Source organism: Euprymna scolopes, chromosome 46 (genome assembly GCF_053919585.1).
Source record: "Euprymna scolopes isolate OS-2025 chromosome 46, ASM5391958v1, whole genome shotgun sequence".
Classification (NCBI taxonomy): Eukaryota; Metazoa; Mollusca; class Cephalopoda; order Sepiida; family Sepiolidae; genus Euprymna; species Euprymna scolopes.
Window position 1 is genome coordinate 145,031,455 of NC_136527.1, and position 13,719 is coordinate 145,045,173.

At 34.1% G+C, this 13,719-nt stretch overlaps 1 protein-coding gene across 1 annotated transcript; it reads left to right on the forward strand.

Annotated features, from left to right (window-relative positions):
* Nucleotides 1–1,647: 1,647 nt before the first annotated feature.
* On the forward strand, nt 1,648–12,732 carry LOC145270410 (uncharacterized). The gene has a single exon (XM_080126055.1). The coding sequence runs from the start codon at nt 5,024–5,026 to the stop codon at nt 8,159–8,161; it is 3,138 nt and encodes a 1,045-aa protein (XP_079982181.1). The 5' UTR covers nt 1,648–5,023; the 3' UTR covers nt 8,162–12,732.
* Nucleotides 12,733–13,719: the final 987 nt, after the last annotated feature.

The following is a 13,719-nucleotide window of genomic DNA, read 5'->3' on the forward strand; positions in this document are numbered from 1 at the left end:
AACTTGTTTTCTTTTTCTTTGTATTTTAAGCAATAAATATGCATATTTTAGATGAGGATTTATTACATTTGACAAACTTGTTTTCTTTTTCTTTGTATTTTAAGCAATAAATATGCATATTTTAGATGAGGATTTATTATTACATTTGACAAACTTGTTTTCTTTTTCTTTGTATTTTAAGCAATAAATATGCATATTTTAGATGAGGATTTATTATTACATTTGACAAACTTGTTTTCTTTTTCTTTGTATTTTAAGCAATAAATATGCATATTTTAGATGAGGATTTATTACATTTGACAAACTTGTTTTCTTTTTCTTTGTATTTTAAGCAATAAATATGCATATTTTAGATGAGGATTTATTACATTTGACAAACTTGTTTTCTTTTTCTTTGTATTTTAAGCAATAAATATGCATATTTTAGATGAGGATTTATTATTACATTTGACAAACTTGTTTTCTTTTTCTTTGTATTTTAAGCAATAAATATGCATATTTTAGATGAGGATTATTATTACATTTGACAAACTTGTTTTCTTTTTCTTTGTATTTTAAGCAATAAATATGCATATTTTAGATGAGGATTTATTACATTTGACAAACTTGTTTTCTTTTTCTTTGTATTTTAAGCAATAAATATGCATATTTTAGATGAGGATTTATTATTACATTTCACAAACTTGTTTTCTTTTTCTTTGTATTTTAAGCAATAAATATGCATATTTTAGATGAGGATGATTATTACATTTGACAAACTTGTTTTCTTTTTCTTTGTATTTTAAGCAATAAATATGCATATTTTAGATGAGGATTTATTACATTTCACAAACTTGTTTTCTTTTTCTTTGTATTTTAAGCAATAAATATGCATATTTTAGAGGATGATTATTACATTTGACAAACTTGTTTTCTTTTTCTTTGTATTTTAAGCAATAAATATGCATATTTTAGATGAGGATTTATTATTACATTTCACAAACTTGTTTTCTTTTTCTTTGTATTTTAAGCAATAAATATGCATATTTTAGATGATGATTATTACATTTCACAAACTTGTTTTCTTTTTCTTTGTATTTTAAGCAATAAATATGCATATTTTAGATGAGGATTTATTATTACATTTCACAAACTTGTTTTCTTTTTATTTGTATTTTAAGCAATAAATATGCATATTTTAGATGAGGATTTATTACATTTCACAAACTTGTTTTCTTTTTCTTTGTATTTTAAGCAATAAATATGCATATTTTAGATGAGGATTTATTACATTTCACAAACTTGTTTTCTTTTTCTTTGTATTTTAAGCAATAAATATGCATATTTTAGATGAGGATTTATTATTACATTTGACAAACTTGTTTTCTTTTTCTTTGTATTTTAAGCAATAAATATGCATATTTTAGATGAGGATTTATTACATTTCACAAACTTGTTTTCTTTTTCTTTGTATTTTAAGCAATAAATATGCATATTTTAGATGAGGATTTATTATTACATTTGACAAACTTGTTTTCTTTTTCTTTGTATTTTAAGCAATAAATATGCATATTTTAGATGAGGATTTATTACATTTCACAAACTTGTTTTCTTTTTCTTTGTATTTTAAGCAATAAATATGCATATTTTAGATGAGGATTTATTACATTTGACAAACTTGTTTTCTTTTTCTTTGTATTTTAAGCAATAAATATGCATATTTTAGATGAGGATTTATTACATTTTATTCTTACATTACTTCCTGTTTTTTTTTTTAGACAGTGACAGATGATTTGGTGTCCCCGACGAAATATCTTCCATCAGATATTTTAACTGAAGAAATTTATCACATACTTGTTATCATGATTGTACACTATTGGGACAAAAAACACCCATCAAGCTGAAATCACTGTCAATAATTTTCCCCATCTGTGCCTAAATAAAAAACGTAGATTCCATGAACAAGGCTTCTTTCCTAGAACTTCACTCCTGTAGAACACTGTTCCATTTGCCTGTTTCCCAACTGGCTACAACTTTTCAAGTCCAACATAAACAAATTCCTGATAAACAGCCTCCTTAAGTAATCCAATTCATCAAATCTCCATTATAAACAATTACTACAATATTATCTCATTGATTACTGTACACACAATAACCCTTATCCTCGAGTGGCCACCGGGCCTTGATAAGTGGTGACTCCCATGTAAAAAAAAAAAATTTAGAAATCGTAAAGGTGAATTTCACATGAAAACAATGGTATCTACGTATTCCTCGTATTTTTAATTTCTCGAGACATTTTATTCTTGCATTACTGCACCTGTTTTTCAAACAGTGATAGCTGATTTGTCATCCCCGACGAAACATCGTCCAACTGGATATTTTTAACTGAAGGAATTATCACATACCTCCACCTCTTATTATTATTAGTAGTAGTAGTATTAGTATTATTATTATTATTATTAGTAGTAGTAGTAGTATTGGTGGTAGTAGTAGTAAAATTAAAAATTTTCAGCGCTTCTACAGAATTGGGACGAAATTTTGGAAATCGTAAAACTGAATTTCACACAAAAACAATGGTATCTACGTATTCTTCATATTTTTAAGATGATTACATCCAAAATTTACGAACATCAATAAAGTAGAAAATTATTAAAGAAAATAGAAAATAGAATTTGCTGAACACGAGCGTGTATACCTATGTAAGACACAGGAGAGTTCACAAGGGAGATAATTTCCTCCCGATAATTCTTGGAAAACAGTTGCAAAAATCTTGTATGTCATTTTTACGGGTTTTTTAATTTTTAGGCGAACATTTATTTTTATAGGAAACAATTATGAAAAAAAAAAAAAAATTTTGAATGAAAACCAGACTCAGAAACCTTGTATATATGTTATGTTTATTTTGTTATTTGTTTTGCGTTGGTCACATTAAAAATGTAGAGTTGCTTCCCTTGCGTTTCGATTTTATTTATAAATTCCAAGATGGCTATCTTCAACACGCTGTCATAAAAACGTGTTTTTCCACTGTAAAAAAAAACAAAACTGCTCAATCAAATTAAGTGAATTTTTTTTTTTTAGATCTGCAATCCAAAACTGATATGTACAATATAACTTATTTCGATATTTTCATTTTTTTTAACGCCTTGGTTAAACTTGTACAAGTACCAAAGCAAGATGGTCACACTTTTTCACCAGCAAACACGATAAAAGTTGATTTTTTTTAAAATAATTTAGTTAAAATTTAATTTCGACTGCATAATCTGGAAGCTAATATTCTAACTTAGAATTGACAATAAAAAAAATCAGTTGAAAATATTGTTTTTTTTAAATTTTTTTATCTGAAAACTCCATTTATCTACTACAAACTTTCCAATAGTGTAGAAGCGCCAAATTTTCAACTACTGTGGAATTTCCACGGGTTCTACTAGTAAAACGTTAATTTATTTTTGTTTTCATTTCAGGTGATTACACGAAACCGGTCCGTCCATCCTGCAACTGATTTGTAAAGAGTCACGACAGGGGAAAACTATTTGAATGTTTTCGTTTCTATTCAGAAGATCAGCTCAAAAACAACAACAAACAAACAAAAGATGGAGACAATCTCGAACATGAAAGTTGATTCTTGCAAAAAAATGTCCCTCGGGATTTTCAGAAACCGTGAATTCAATGGCTTAAAAGAACAGTGCCCAAACATTTGCTGAATACCGTGCATATCTAAAGAAACCATATTTAAAAAAAAAAATTTTTTTTTAATATTTAAAAACAAAACAAAAAAAGAACAGAAAAACTAAAAAACAAAACAAAAGAAAACCAACAAAAAAACAGCAATTTGCTTTTTTGAAAACCAGAAGCGTAAAAGCAAAACACTGTATATATAAATCGTGTTAAGACGTGCATATTTCTAGGAAGTTGAATTCTTTAATATTTATTCTTAACATTGTTGTTTGATGCCAAAACTAAATTTCCACATTCAACAAAGATCCACTGAATCTTATCAAAAAAAAAAAAATGAATCAAAGAGACATTGAATCTTATCCCAAGAAACTAAAAAAAAAATGGCAATTTGCTTTTTTTTAAAAGCAAAACATTGTACATATAAAATCGTGTTTAGTCTACGTTCAAAAAAGATACGTTGAATCTTATCAAAAAAAAAAAAACAAAAAACAAAAATAAATCAAAAGAGCCGTTGAATTTTATCCAAAACAAAAAAATAAAATACCGATCCAATTTTTTTACCGAGCTTAAAAAAGATCCGAATACTAATCGATATTTTTTTTACTTTAAGTCTGATTTCCCGATTATATATGACAACCACGTTACTAGCAGAGACTGGCACTATTCTTGTAATCAATGTCTTTCAGTCGTCGCATAAAAACTAACCTTGTATCCAACTCTGTCCTCGTGGGGTGGCAAGTAAAAAGGAAGATTCAAGATGAGAATAATAACCCAAGCCATATAAATTGTCAATCCTCATCTAAAAAATAACAAAATATAATCGTTTTAGTTGAAACAATTAACACTGATCAATAGTTGATATAAACCCTAGCAGGACTACCCGGAATTGCCAGGGAATTAATGAGCACCGCTACATTACTGATTACAATTTTAATTTTTTAGCTCTATAAATTTCAGTTTTAATTGGTTCAGGGGAGATAATTTGGAAAATTAAGAGTTATTTCCCTTGATGTCTTGAACGGGTTAACATTATTTTTTAAATTCATTTTCATTGATTTGGTGTCTAAATAATTACAAATTGCTTAAGAATGGAGATTTGGTATCTGTCTGCCTGAAGGCAAAACTGCACTATTTTAATAGCAATGGCGATCTGATATTTGTCTGAAGCTGGACCTATACTATTTTATTAATAATGGAGATTTGGTATCTGTCTGACAGCAAAATTAGGCTATTTTTTTAATAATAATCTAAAGAATTTTTTGCATAAGTTTACTTTCTAGATTATAAACGAGGACCAGGCTGCGACTAGCGGAGATCGGCACTATTTTTGTAATTGATGTTCGTGAATCGTGAAGTTGAGTTTTAAAAAATGGAGACGAACACAAAGCTGGAAATGAAACCAAGCGTTTGCCAAGAGTGCGGGTCTGCATTCACGAATAAATCCGATTGGGAAATTCACCAGCTGACCCACACAGTCGAACAAGAGGCTTTGACTCGGCATTTGCTTAAACGCAGCTTAACTGCGAAATTGCAGACTTTAAAAACGGATGTAAACCACGAGACGAAACGAGGCACTTGCGACGTTTGTGGATACGCATTCACAGACGAATCGGATCGAGAAATCCACCAACTCAATCATACGGTGACAAAATCATATCATTGTGGTAGTTGTGATGCGGTCTTTTGCGAACAAGAGGCTCTGCATAGACATTTGCTCACGCACAATGATGGGATGACGCAGGTATTTAAGACAAACCCGCAAAACAATTGTGATGTTAAACGAAATAATTGTGATTTGTGCGGACATGCATTTACAAACGAATCCGATCGGGAACTACATCGGCTTACGCATGTGGAGAAATCGTATTCTTCCACAAGTTGTGATGTAGCCCTTTCGGAAAAAGAGATTCCAGATGGACGTTTGTTAATCGATAATGATAGTAAAGCGCAGTTTTTTAAAACCGAGGTGGAGACAAACGGCGGGGATAGACCAAACGTTTCCGAAGCTAGCGGATATATAAGTGAATCAGATCAGGATCCGGACTCACAGGATGTAGCGGAGAAATTATATACTTGTGGAACTTGTGATTCAGCGTTTTCCGAGCAAAAGTTACTGAATGAACATTTACTTACACACGATGCTGATAACGACGAGGATGATAAGTCGGAAGTTTTAAAGCCTGACATCCAGACGAATGGAAAGGACGATAATCCGAACGTGTGTGTGGTGTGTGGGTATGTATTTACAAACGAATCGGAATGGGAAATGCACAAGTTTACTCACACCATGGAGACGTCGTATTCGTGCGGGAATTGCAACGAGGCGTTTTCTGCACCGGAGGCCCTGAATCGACATTTGCTCACGCACAACGAAGATAGAAAGTCTCATTCGTGCAAGATCTGCGGGACGACATTTTCCAGGCCGTCTAATTTGCATAGACATATCCAGACGCATACCGGGCTGAAGCCATACGCCTGCGAGACTTGTGGTTCATCTTTTACCCGGAACTCGCATCTCAAACGCCACATCCAGTCGCACTCGCGAGAGAAGGCAAACACTTGCGACCTGTGCGGGTATATTTTTTCAAAGAAATCGCAGCTGGAATCGCACTTGGAGTCGCACACGGAAGGCAGCTCGTACAGCTGCGATATTTGCGATGAAACGTTTACGCTGAAGACGGAATTGAGCAAGCACCTGTTGACGCACATCGAAGCGAAGCTGCATGTGTGTGATATCTGCGGCACAACATTCTCGAAAGTTTCCAACTTGCAGCGACATGTGCAGCTGCATACTGGGGAAAAACCTTACTCGTGTTCGATATGCCGATGCGCGTACACTCGTAATTCACATCTAAAACGACACATGTTGACCCACAGCGGTGAAAAGCCGCATGCGTGCGACATTTGCGGGTTCGCTTTCTCCCAAAAGTCGCACCTAAAAGCACACCTGCAAACGCACGTGGGCGAGAAGCGATTTACCTGCGAGATCTGCAACGCAGCGTTCTTTCAGCAATCGTCGCTAAACAAGCACCTTGTGTCGCACAGTGACGTTCGGCCGTATTCATGCCAGATTTGCAATGCGCAATTTTCAAGATATTCAAACCTGCAGAGGCATGTGCAAACCCACAGCGGACGGAAACCATACATGTGCGAAATATGCAACTCGACGTTTTCTAGGAATGCACACCTAAAACGCCACATCCTGACCCATACCGGGCAAAAGCCGTTTACTTGCGATATATGCAACCGATCCTTCTCGCAGAAAGCGCTTTTAAAACTGCATGTGCAAATGCATAACGGAGATTCACTGTACACGTGCGGCGTCTGCCAAATGATATTACCGAGCAATTCGGATCTGCAGCTACATATGCTATCGCACAACGACGGCGATAAGACAGAAATTTCGGAACAACTCGACATGTCATTTTCGCAAGAATCACTGACAGGAAGTCATTTAGAAACTCCGGGAAACGAAAAACCTAGCTCAAGCGAATCTATGATGTTTTCGAGCAGTTCGGACCTGCAACTGCATGCAATATCGACCAATGACGATAAGACAGAAATTATGAAACAGGAAATTGATGAATCGCTTCTGCAGGATTCTGCTACGGAAAATAATTTAGAAACTACAGGAAATGAAAAAACGGGCTCAAGTGAACCTATGCAAGTGTCGCAGTCGGAAGACATAGCTTGTGAGAGTTATACGAAACGAAAAGCTGGCGATAAGCAGTACGTCTGCGGGATCTGTTTGTCGACGTTCTCTCGGAATTCTAGTCTCCACGTCCACATGAGGATTCATAGTGGGGTGAAACCGTACAAGTGCGAGACGTGCAACGCGGCTTTTACGCAACAGTCGGCGCTGAAACGTCACTTGCTGACGCACAGCGACGTCAAGCCTCATCCGTGCACGGTGTGCGATATGACATTCTCGAGGCTTTCGAACCTGCAGCGCCACATGCAGATTCACTCCGGAATCAAGCCGTACCCGTGCACGATTTGCAAGTCTTCGTTCACGCGGAATTCACACTTGAAACGACATATGCAAACCCACACCGGTGAAAAGCCCCACGTCTGCAACGTGTGTGGGTTTACATTCTCGCAAAAGTCGCACCTCAAGGCGCACCACTTGACCCATGCCGAGGGGAAAATCTTCACGTGCGAGATATGCCAGGCAACTTTCTTCCAGAAGCCGGCCCTCAACCGGCACTTGCTGATTCACAGCGGGGAGAAGCTCCATCCGTGTTACATCTGCTTCTCGACGTTCACTCGTCTCTCGAACCTGCAGCGGCATATACAGACCCATACTGGGGAAAAGCCGTATTCATGCCAGGTCTGCGGCTCCTCTTTCTCGAGGAATTCCCATCTAAAGCGCCACGAACAGATACATTTGAAAGATAAAAACCTCGTATCGGCGACTGTGCTCGGTTCAACACTTACAGAAAGCCCTACTACAAAACCGGACATGCCAACACCAACAAACATACAGAATAGTCCCATCGTTGCGTAAATTTGACAATTTATCGACAACCCTTCTCTTCTCCCTCCAAGAAAAAAAACAAACTAAAACTAAATTCCGCAAATTAGTGGAGAAGTCGCAACCCGGAGTTGATGAAAATTTCGGTACTTCTGCAGAAAAAAGTTACCAGGCTAAAGCCAATGTTCTCGAGGAATTCCCATCTAAAATGCCACGAACAAATACATTTGAAAGATAAAAGCCTCGTGGCGGCAGCTGTGTTCGGAACAACACTTACAAAAATGACAAAACCGGACACCGCGATGCCAATAAACTTAAAGAATAGTTCAATCGTTGTGTAAATTTGACAATTTGTCGACCCCCCCTCCCTCTAAAAAAAAAAAATAAATAAATAAACTGAATTCCCCAAATTAGTGGAGAAGCTGCAACCTTGAGTTGATGAAAATTCCGGTACTTCTGCAGGAAAAAAGTTACCAGGCTAAAGCCACTCGAGGAATTCCCATCCGACACTCCACAAACAAATGCATTTGAAAGATAAAAGCCTCGTGACGCTTACAGAAAGCCCCACAACAAAACCGGACATGGCGATGCCAACAAACTTACAGAAGAATAATCCCGTCGTTGCGTAAATTTGACAATTTATTGACAATCCCCTCTCCTTCCTCGCAAAAAAAAAAAAAAAAAATTAGTGGAGAAGTCGAAACCCTGAGTCGATGAAGATTCTGGTACTTCTGCAGAAAAAATGTTACCAAGCTAAAGCTGATGTTTTTTGTTTTTTTTACATGGGGGTCATCACTTATCAAGGCCTGAAGCCACTTGGGGTTTCATGGGCGTTTCCTAGCAGATAACATAAACTGCCGGATTTGCCGAAATACTTAGTGAATGAAATTCAAGTAAAAGGACAAGAAAAAAAACAAAACATTGTTTTAAGGAAGACAAAAAACAAAAACAAAACATTGTTTTAAGGAAGACAAAAAACAAAAACAAAACATTGTTTTAAGGAAGAAAAAAACAAAAACAAAACATTGTTTTAAGGAAGACAAAAATAGGAATAAAGTCCATTCATATTATTTGGATTTTTCAGACGACTCATTTCATTTTGAGTGTAATTTTCACGTTTCACCAATTTTCACAACGTTTCAGTTGATGTATCCTCTAAACTACTTCATGTGTATCTCGTCAAACTTGGAAATCTGGACAGAATTTTAAACAGAACCCTTTTCTTCACGGGGGTAGCATGCTCTTGTTCCATCAGCCATGACTGGATAGAGGTCCTAAGTAATTCGCAATTGTATTTTTCGGTCGCCCACACTGAGAATTGAACCATAAACCTTCAGATAGGGTAAGCTACTGAGATTTGCCGAAATGCTTAGCCAAAAAAATTTGAATTTAAGATTAAAGGTTAGCATACATATAAAAACATAATTATCAAAAAAATTTCAGAGGTTACATATGGCAAAACGTAAAATAACACTCAAGATGAGAACAGTAGTCCGATGAATCTAAATAATATGAATAATCGATCCTCATCTCAAAAATTCAAAAACTTATATATTTCTGTCGAAACAAAAAAGTGGTTCAAGGTTACGCGTTGTTTTACTATCATTCACTCTGTAGAGGAAGACAACTCTCTTTTACTAACAGATTCGTTCATTATTTTCATCTCATAATTTAACACGATTGTCCCAAGGTCTCATCAAGCCATTACAGAAACTAACGTTAATAATAATAAAAAACGGTGTTTTACAATTTGTCATTGTGTAGAGGGAGACAACTCTCTTTTACTAACAGATTCGTTCGTTTTTTTTTTTTTTGTTTTTTTTCATCTTATAATTTAGGACGCTTGATGCTATATTAAAAAATTTCAAAATCAAAACATTAAAAAAAGAAACGACTTTTTTTTTAATCTAACAAAGTTGATAACCTTAATAATACAAAAATTAGTCTTCACGCGACTATTAAGAGAATCGTTTTTGTTTTCATATCACGATTTACTATGCTAAAACCAACGACCAATGATATTTGCATTGGATGAAAACATTTTTAAAAAAGGAGCTGTGGCTTTTTATTCATTTTTGTTTAATTAAAAAGTAAATGTTCTGATAATGTTTTTAAAAAATTAGTCTTTAACGTTAGAAAAACTAAAAGAACTGAAACTAATAAAAGAAGGATAAAACCTTTATAGTTGTGGCGACTTTTTTCTTTTTCATTTTTATAATATTTTATTTTTTTCTGTAACAAAGCTTATAATATTAATAGCACCAACATCTAGTTTTTGACATTACAGAAAATGAAAATGCAACGATAGTTATAGAGGAATTGTAAACAGTTTTAAAAGTTTCGTTCTTTGTATTTTTTAAGGTTAAAGACTAATTTTTAAAAACCTGACCATAACATTTACTTTTTTGTTAAAAAAAAAAAGTTGGCGCACCTTCTTTTTGAAATGTTTTCTTAATAGTCACGTAAAGACTAAATTTTGTATTATTAATGTTATCAGCTTCGTGTCAAGTGAAACGGAGAGAAAATAATATTACAAAAATGCAGCATGCAGCGGGCATATATGGTTAAGATTAAACATGGAAAAGTAAAAGGACTAGTTGTTAACACTGGAAAAGAAAAGGCAAGATATTCTTGTAAAACATAACTTTCATGCTTGCAGTTTTTTCTATGTAATTATATATATATATATATATATATATATATATTCAAACGATTGGTTATTCATATTATTTGGATTCATCAGACTACTGTTCTCATCTTGAGTTTTATTTTCACAACGTTTTGCTTGGTGTAAGCTCTGATTTTCTTCAGGTGTATCTTGTCGAATTTGTTATCTGGACGGAATTTGGAATCTACCAATGGTTATACCACCTACATCGAGAATTGAACCTTCATCGTTCAGGAGAATAGCACTTTTATTCTCAACCCAAAAATGCATTTGCGAATTACTTAAAGTCATAGCTGATGGAACAAGAGCATGCTACCTCCTGTGAAGTAAATAAAGGGTTCCGTTAGAAATTCTGTCCAAATTCCTGAGTTTGACAGAAACATTCCCGAATTTGACAAGATACACCCGAAGGAGGTCGGAGGTCACATCGATCGAAACGCTGTAAAAATGACACTCAAGATAAGAACGGCATTCTGAAGAATCCAAATATGTAATACAAATAAAGAACTGTTCAAAATTTTGTTCAAATTTCCGAGTTTGATAAGATACACCCGAAGGAGGTCGAAGGTCACATTAACTGAAACATTGTGAAAGTGACACTCAAGATGAGAACCGTAGTCTGAAGAATCCCAAATCTCAAAAATTCAGAAACACATATATATTTTGTTGAAATGTTAACCAATCATCATTTCAAATATTCAGAAACTGAATAAAAAAATCACTCAACATATAATTTTCTAGAATGAATATTTATTTGAATGTTTGATTCTTTTTAATTTTTTTTTTTCAACAAAAAATACAAAAACAAAACAAAAAAGAAGGCTCAAAATTATCCGAGAAATTTCCAGTATGGATAGAGAGAAATACATCTTGGAAACTACTTGTTTCCTGGAATTTTAAAATGTTATTTTCGTTTTCAGTACACTCGAAAGACTTTAATGCCATTTAAAAGGATTTTTTTACGGTGGCTGCACCTTTAGCAAAAGAATATTTTTTTGTTGTTTGGAAAAAAAATTTTAAAAATAGCCGCATCTTTCCTTACAATTATCGTTTGTAAAAAAAAAAATAAAATAAAATAAAATTAAAAAAATAAAAACAAAAGAACAAATTAATCTCTTAGTAAAATCAGTCTTACTTCATGATTGCCCAATAACTTAAGTCCACATCTGTGCGGCTGTGACCATATTAGATGTTAAAGCTTTTTTTTTTTTTTTTTGCGAGACGGACAGTGAATTTTTGGTTGGCGACCTATGAGAGAAGCGGCGTACACCAATTTCTTACAAAGGTGTCACCACTTATCAAGGCTCAGAAGCCACTCGAGGATAAGGGTTAATGAGTGTATAAAAATTATCGTCGTCTTTAGTAGTGGAAATTTGGTAAATTGGATTACTTAAGGGAACGGCTGATCAAGAATTTGTTTACATTGGACTTGAAGACGACCATATTGTAGTCAGTTGGAAAGCAGTCAAAGAGAACAGAGTTCCACAGGCGTGCAGTTCTAAGAAATAAACTTTGTTCATGGAATCGACGTTTAGGTTTAAGCACAGATAAAGAGTGGGGGGAATTATTGATAATGGTTTCAGCTTAACGAGTGTTTTTCATAAAAGTTGTCAGACGATTAAAGTTTTTTATTTTTTGAAATAATTCAGTAATTCAGTAATATTCAGGTAATTTCGAAGCTAACATTGTAATTTAGTAGAATTGACAAAAAAAATGAATAAAAAATAAAAAATCAGTAGAAACCATTTTTTTTCTTTATCTGAAAACTCCATTTATCGATTACAAAATTTCGTTGCAATAGTGTAGAAGCGTCGTTAAAATTTGTATTAACATCATATATAAAAATTGGAAATTATGAGTAAATGTAGAAAAGTAATATGATTGGCAGCAGCGCAATATTCTTAAAGAAAACATTTCTGTAAATCTAAGAAAGAAAGATAGGAAAAAAAAATCTATTACAATTACTTGTTAAATTTTTTGGGAGTGCTTGTTAAGATAGTCGACCGATTGAGTTTTTATAAATAGAAGAGCCCCGGAATACCTAGACGCATATGGGACTTAAAGTTGTAGTCAGTTGGCGGCGCTCTTTTATAATTTGTCATTGTTCTAAGGGAGACAACTCTCTTTTAATAAGAGATTATTCGTTCATTTTTCTCATTTCATAATTTAGGACGTTAATAATTCTGTCAGTAAGTTTCACGAGCAGTTTACAAAACATACTTTTATGTTTTTTGTTTATTTATTTATTTTTTTTTTTTAGCAGGAGTATTCAATTTAACAATGTAAATAGAATTTTTGTGAAATATAAAACGGTTCTTTTGCTCGGTTAATGTCGCCGCGTTACTTACGAAAAAAAAAAAACGGTTAATTACCCTGCAGAAGCAACTGTTAAAAGCTATCTAAAAAACGAAAAACATAAACGTATGTTTTTGTAAACTACTCGTGAAAACTTAATGACAGCTTTATCAGCGTCCTAAATTACGAGAAGAAAAAAATGAACAAATCTCTTAGTAAAAGAGAGTTGTCTCTTTTAGAGCAATGACAAATTGTAAAACAGCGCCCAGTTGGAAAGCAGGAAAATGGAACGGTGTTCCGCAGGCGTGCAGTTCTAGGAAAGAAGTTTTGTTCATGGATTCTACGTTTAGGTTTGAGATCAAATAAAACGTGAGGGGGGAATTGTTGATAGTGGTTTCAGCTCGACGAGTGTTTTTTGCTAGGGGAGACTGTAGATTGGAGCTCGGACGAGCACTTGCCATGAAAATACGGATATAGCAGAGACAGGCTCGCAACGTCTCTTCTGTGGGAAAGAGGTTGCAAGGAAGAGAAAATGGTATCCCCAACTAAGCTATTTGGAACTCTGTCTAGCAGCTCCAGTTCACATGTACTTGGACGTATTTGGTTCTTATATAGATTGCATATCAAC

Coding starts and splice junctions, on each gene's coding strand:
- LOC145270410 (XM_080126055.1), top strand. CDS start 5,024: ATGGAGACGAACACAAAGCTGGAAATGAAACCAAGCGTTTGCCAAGAG.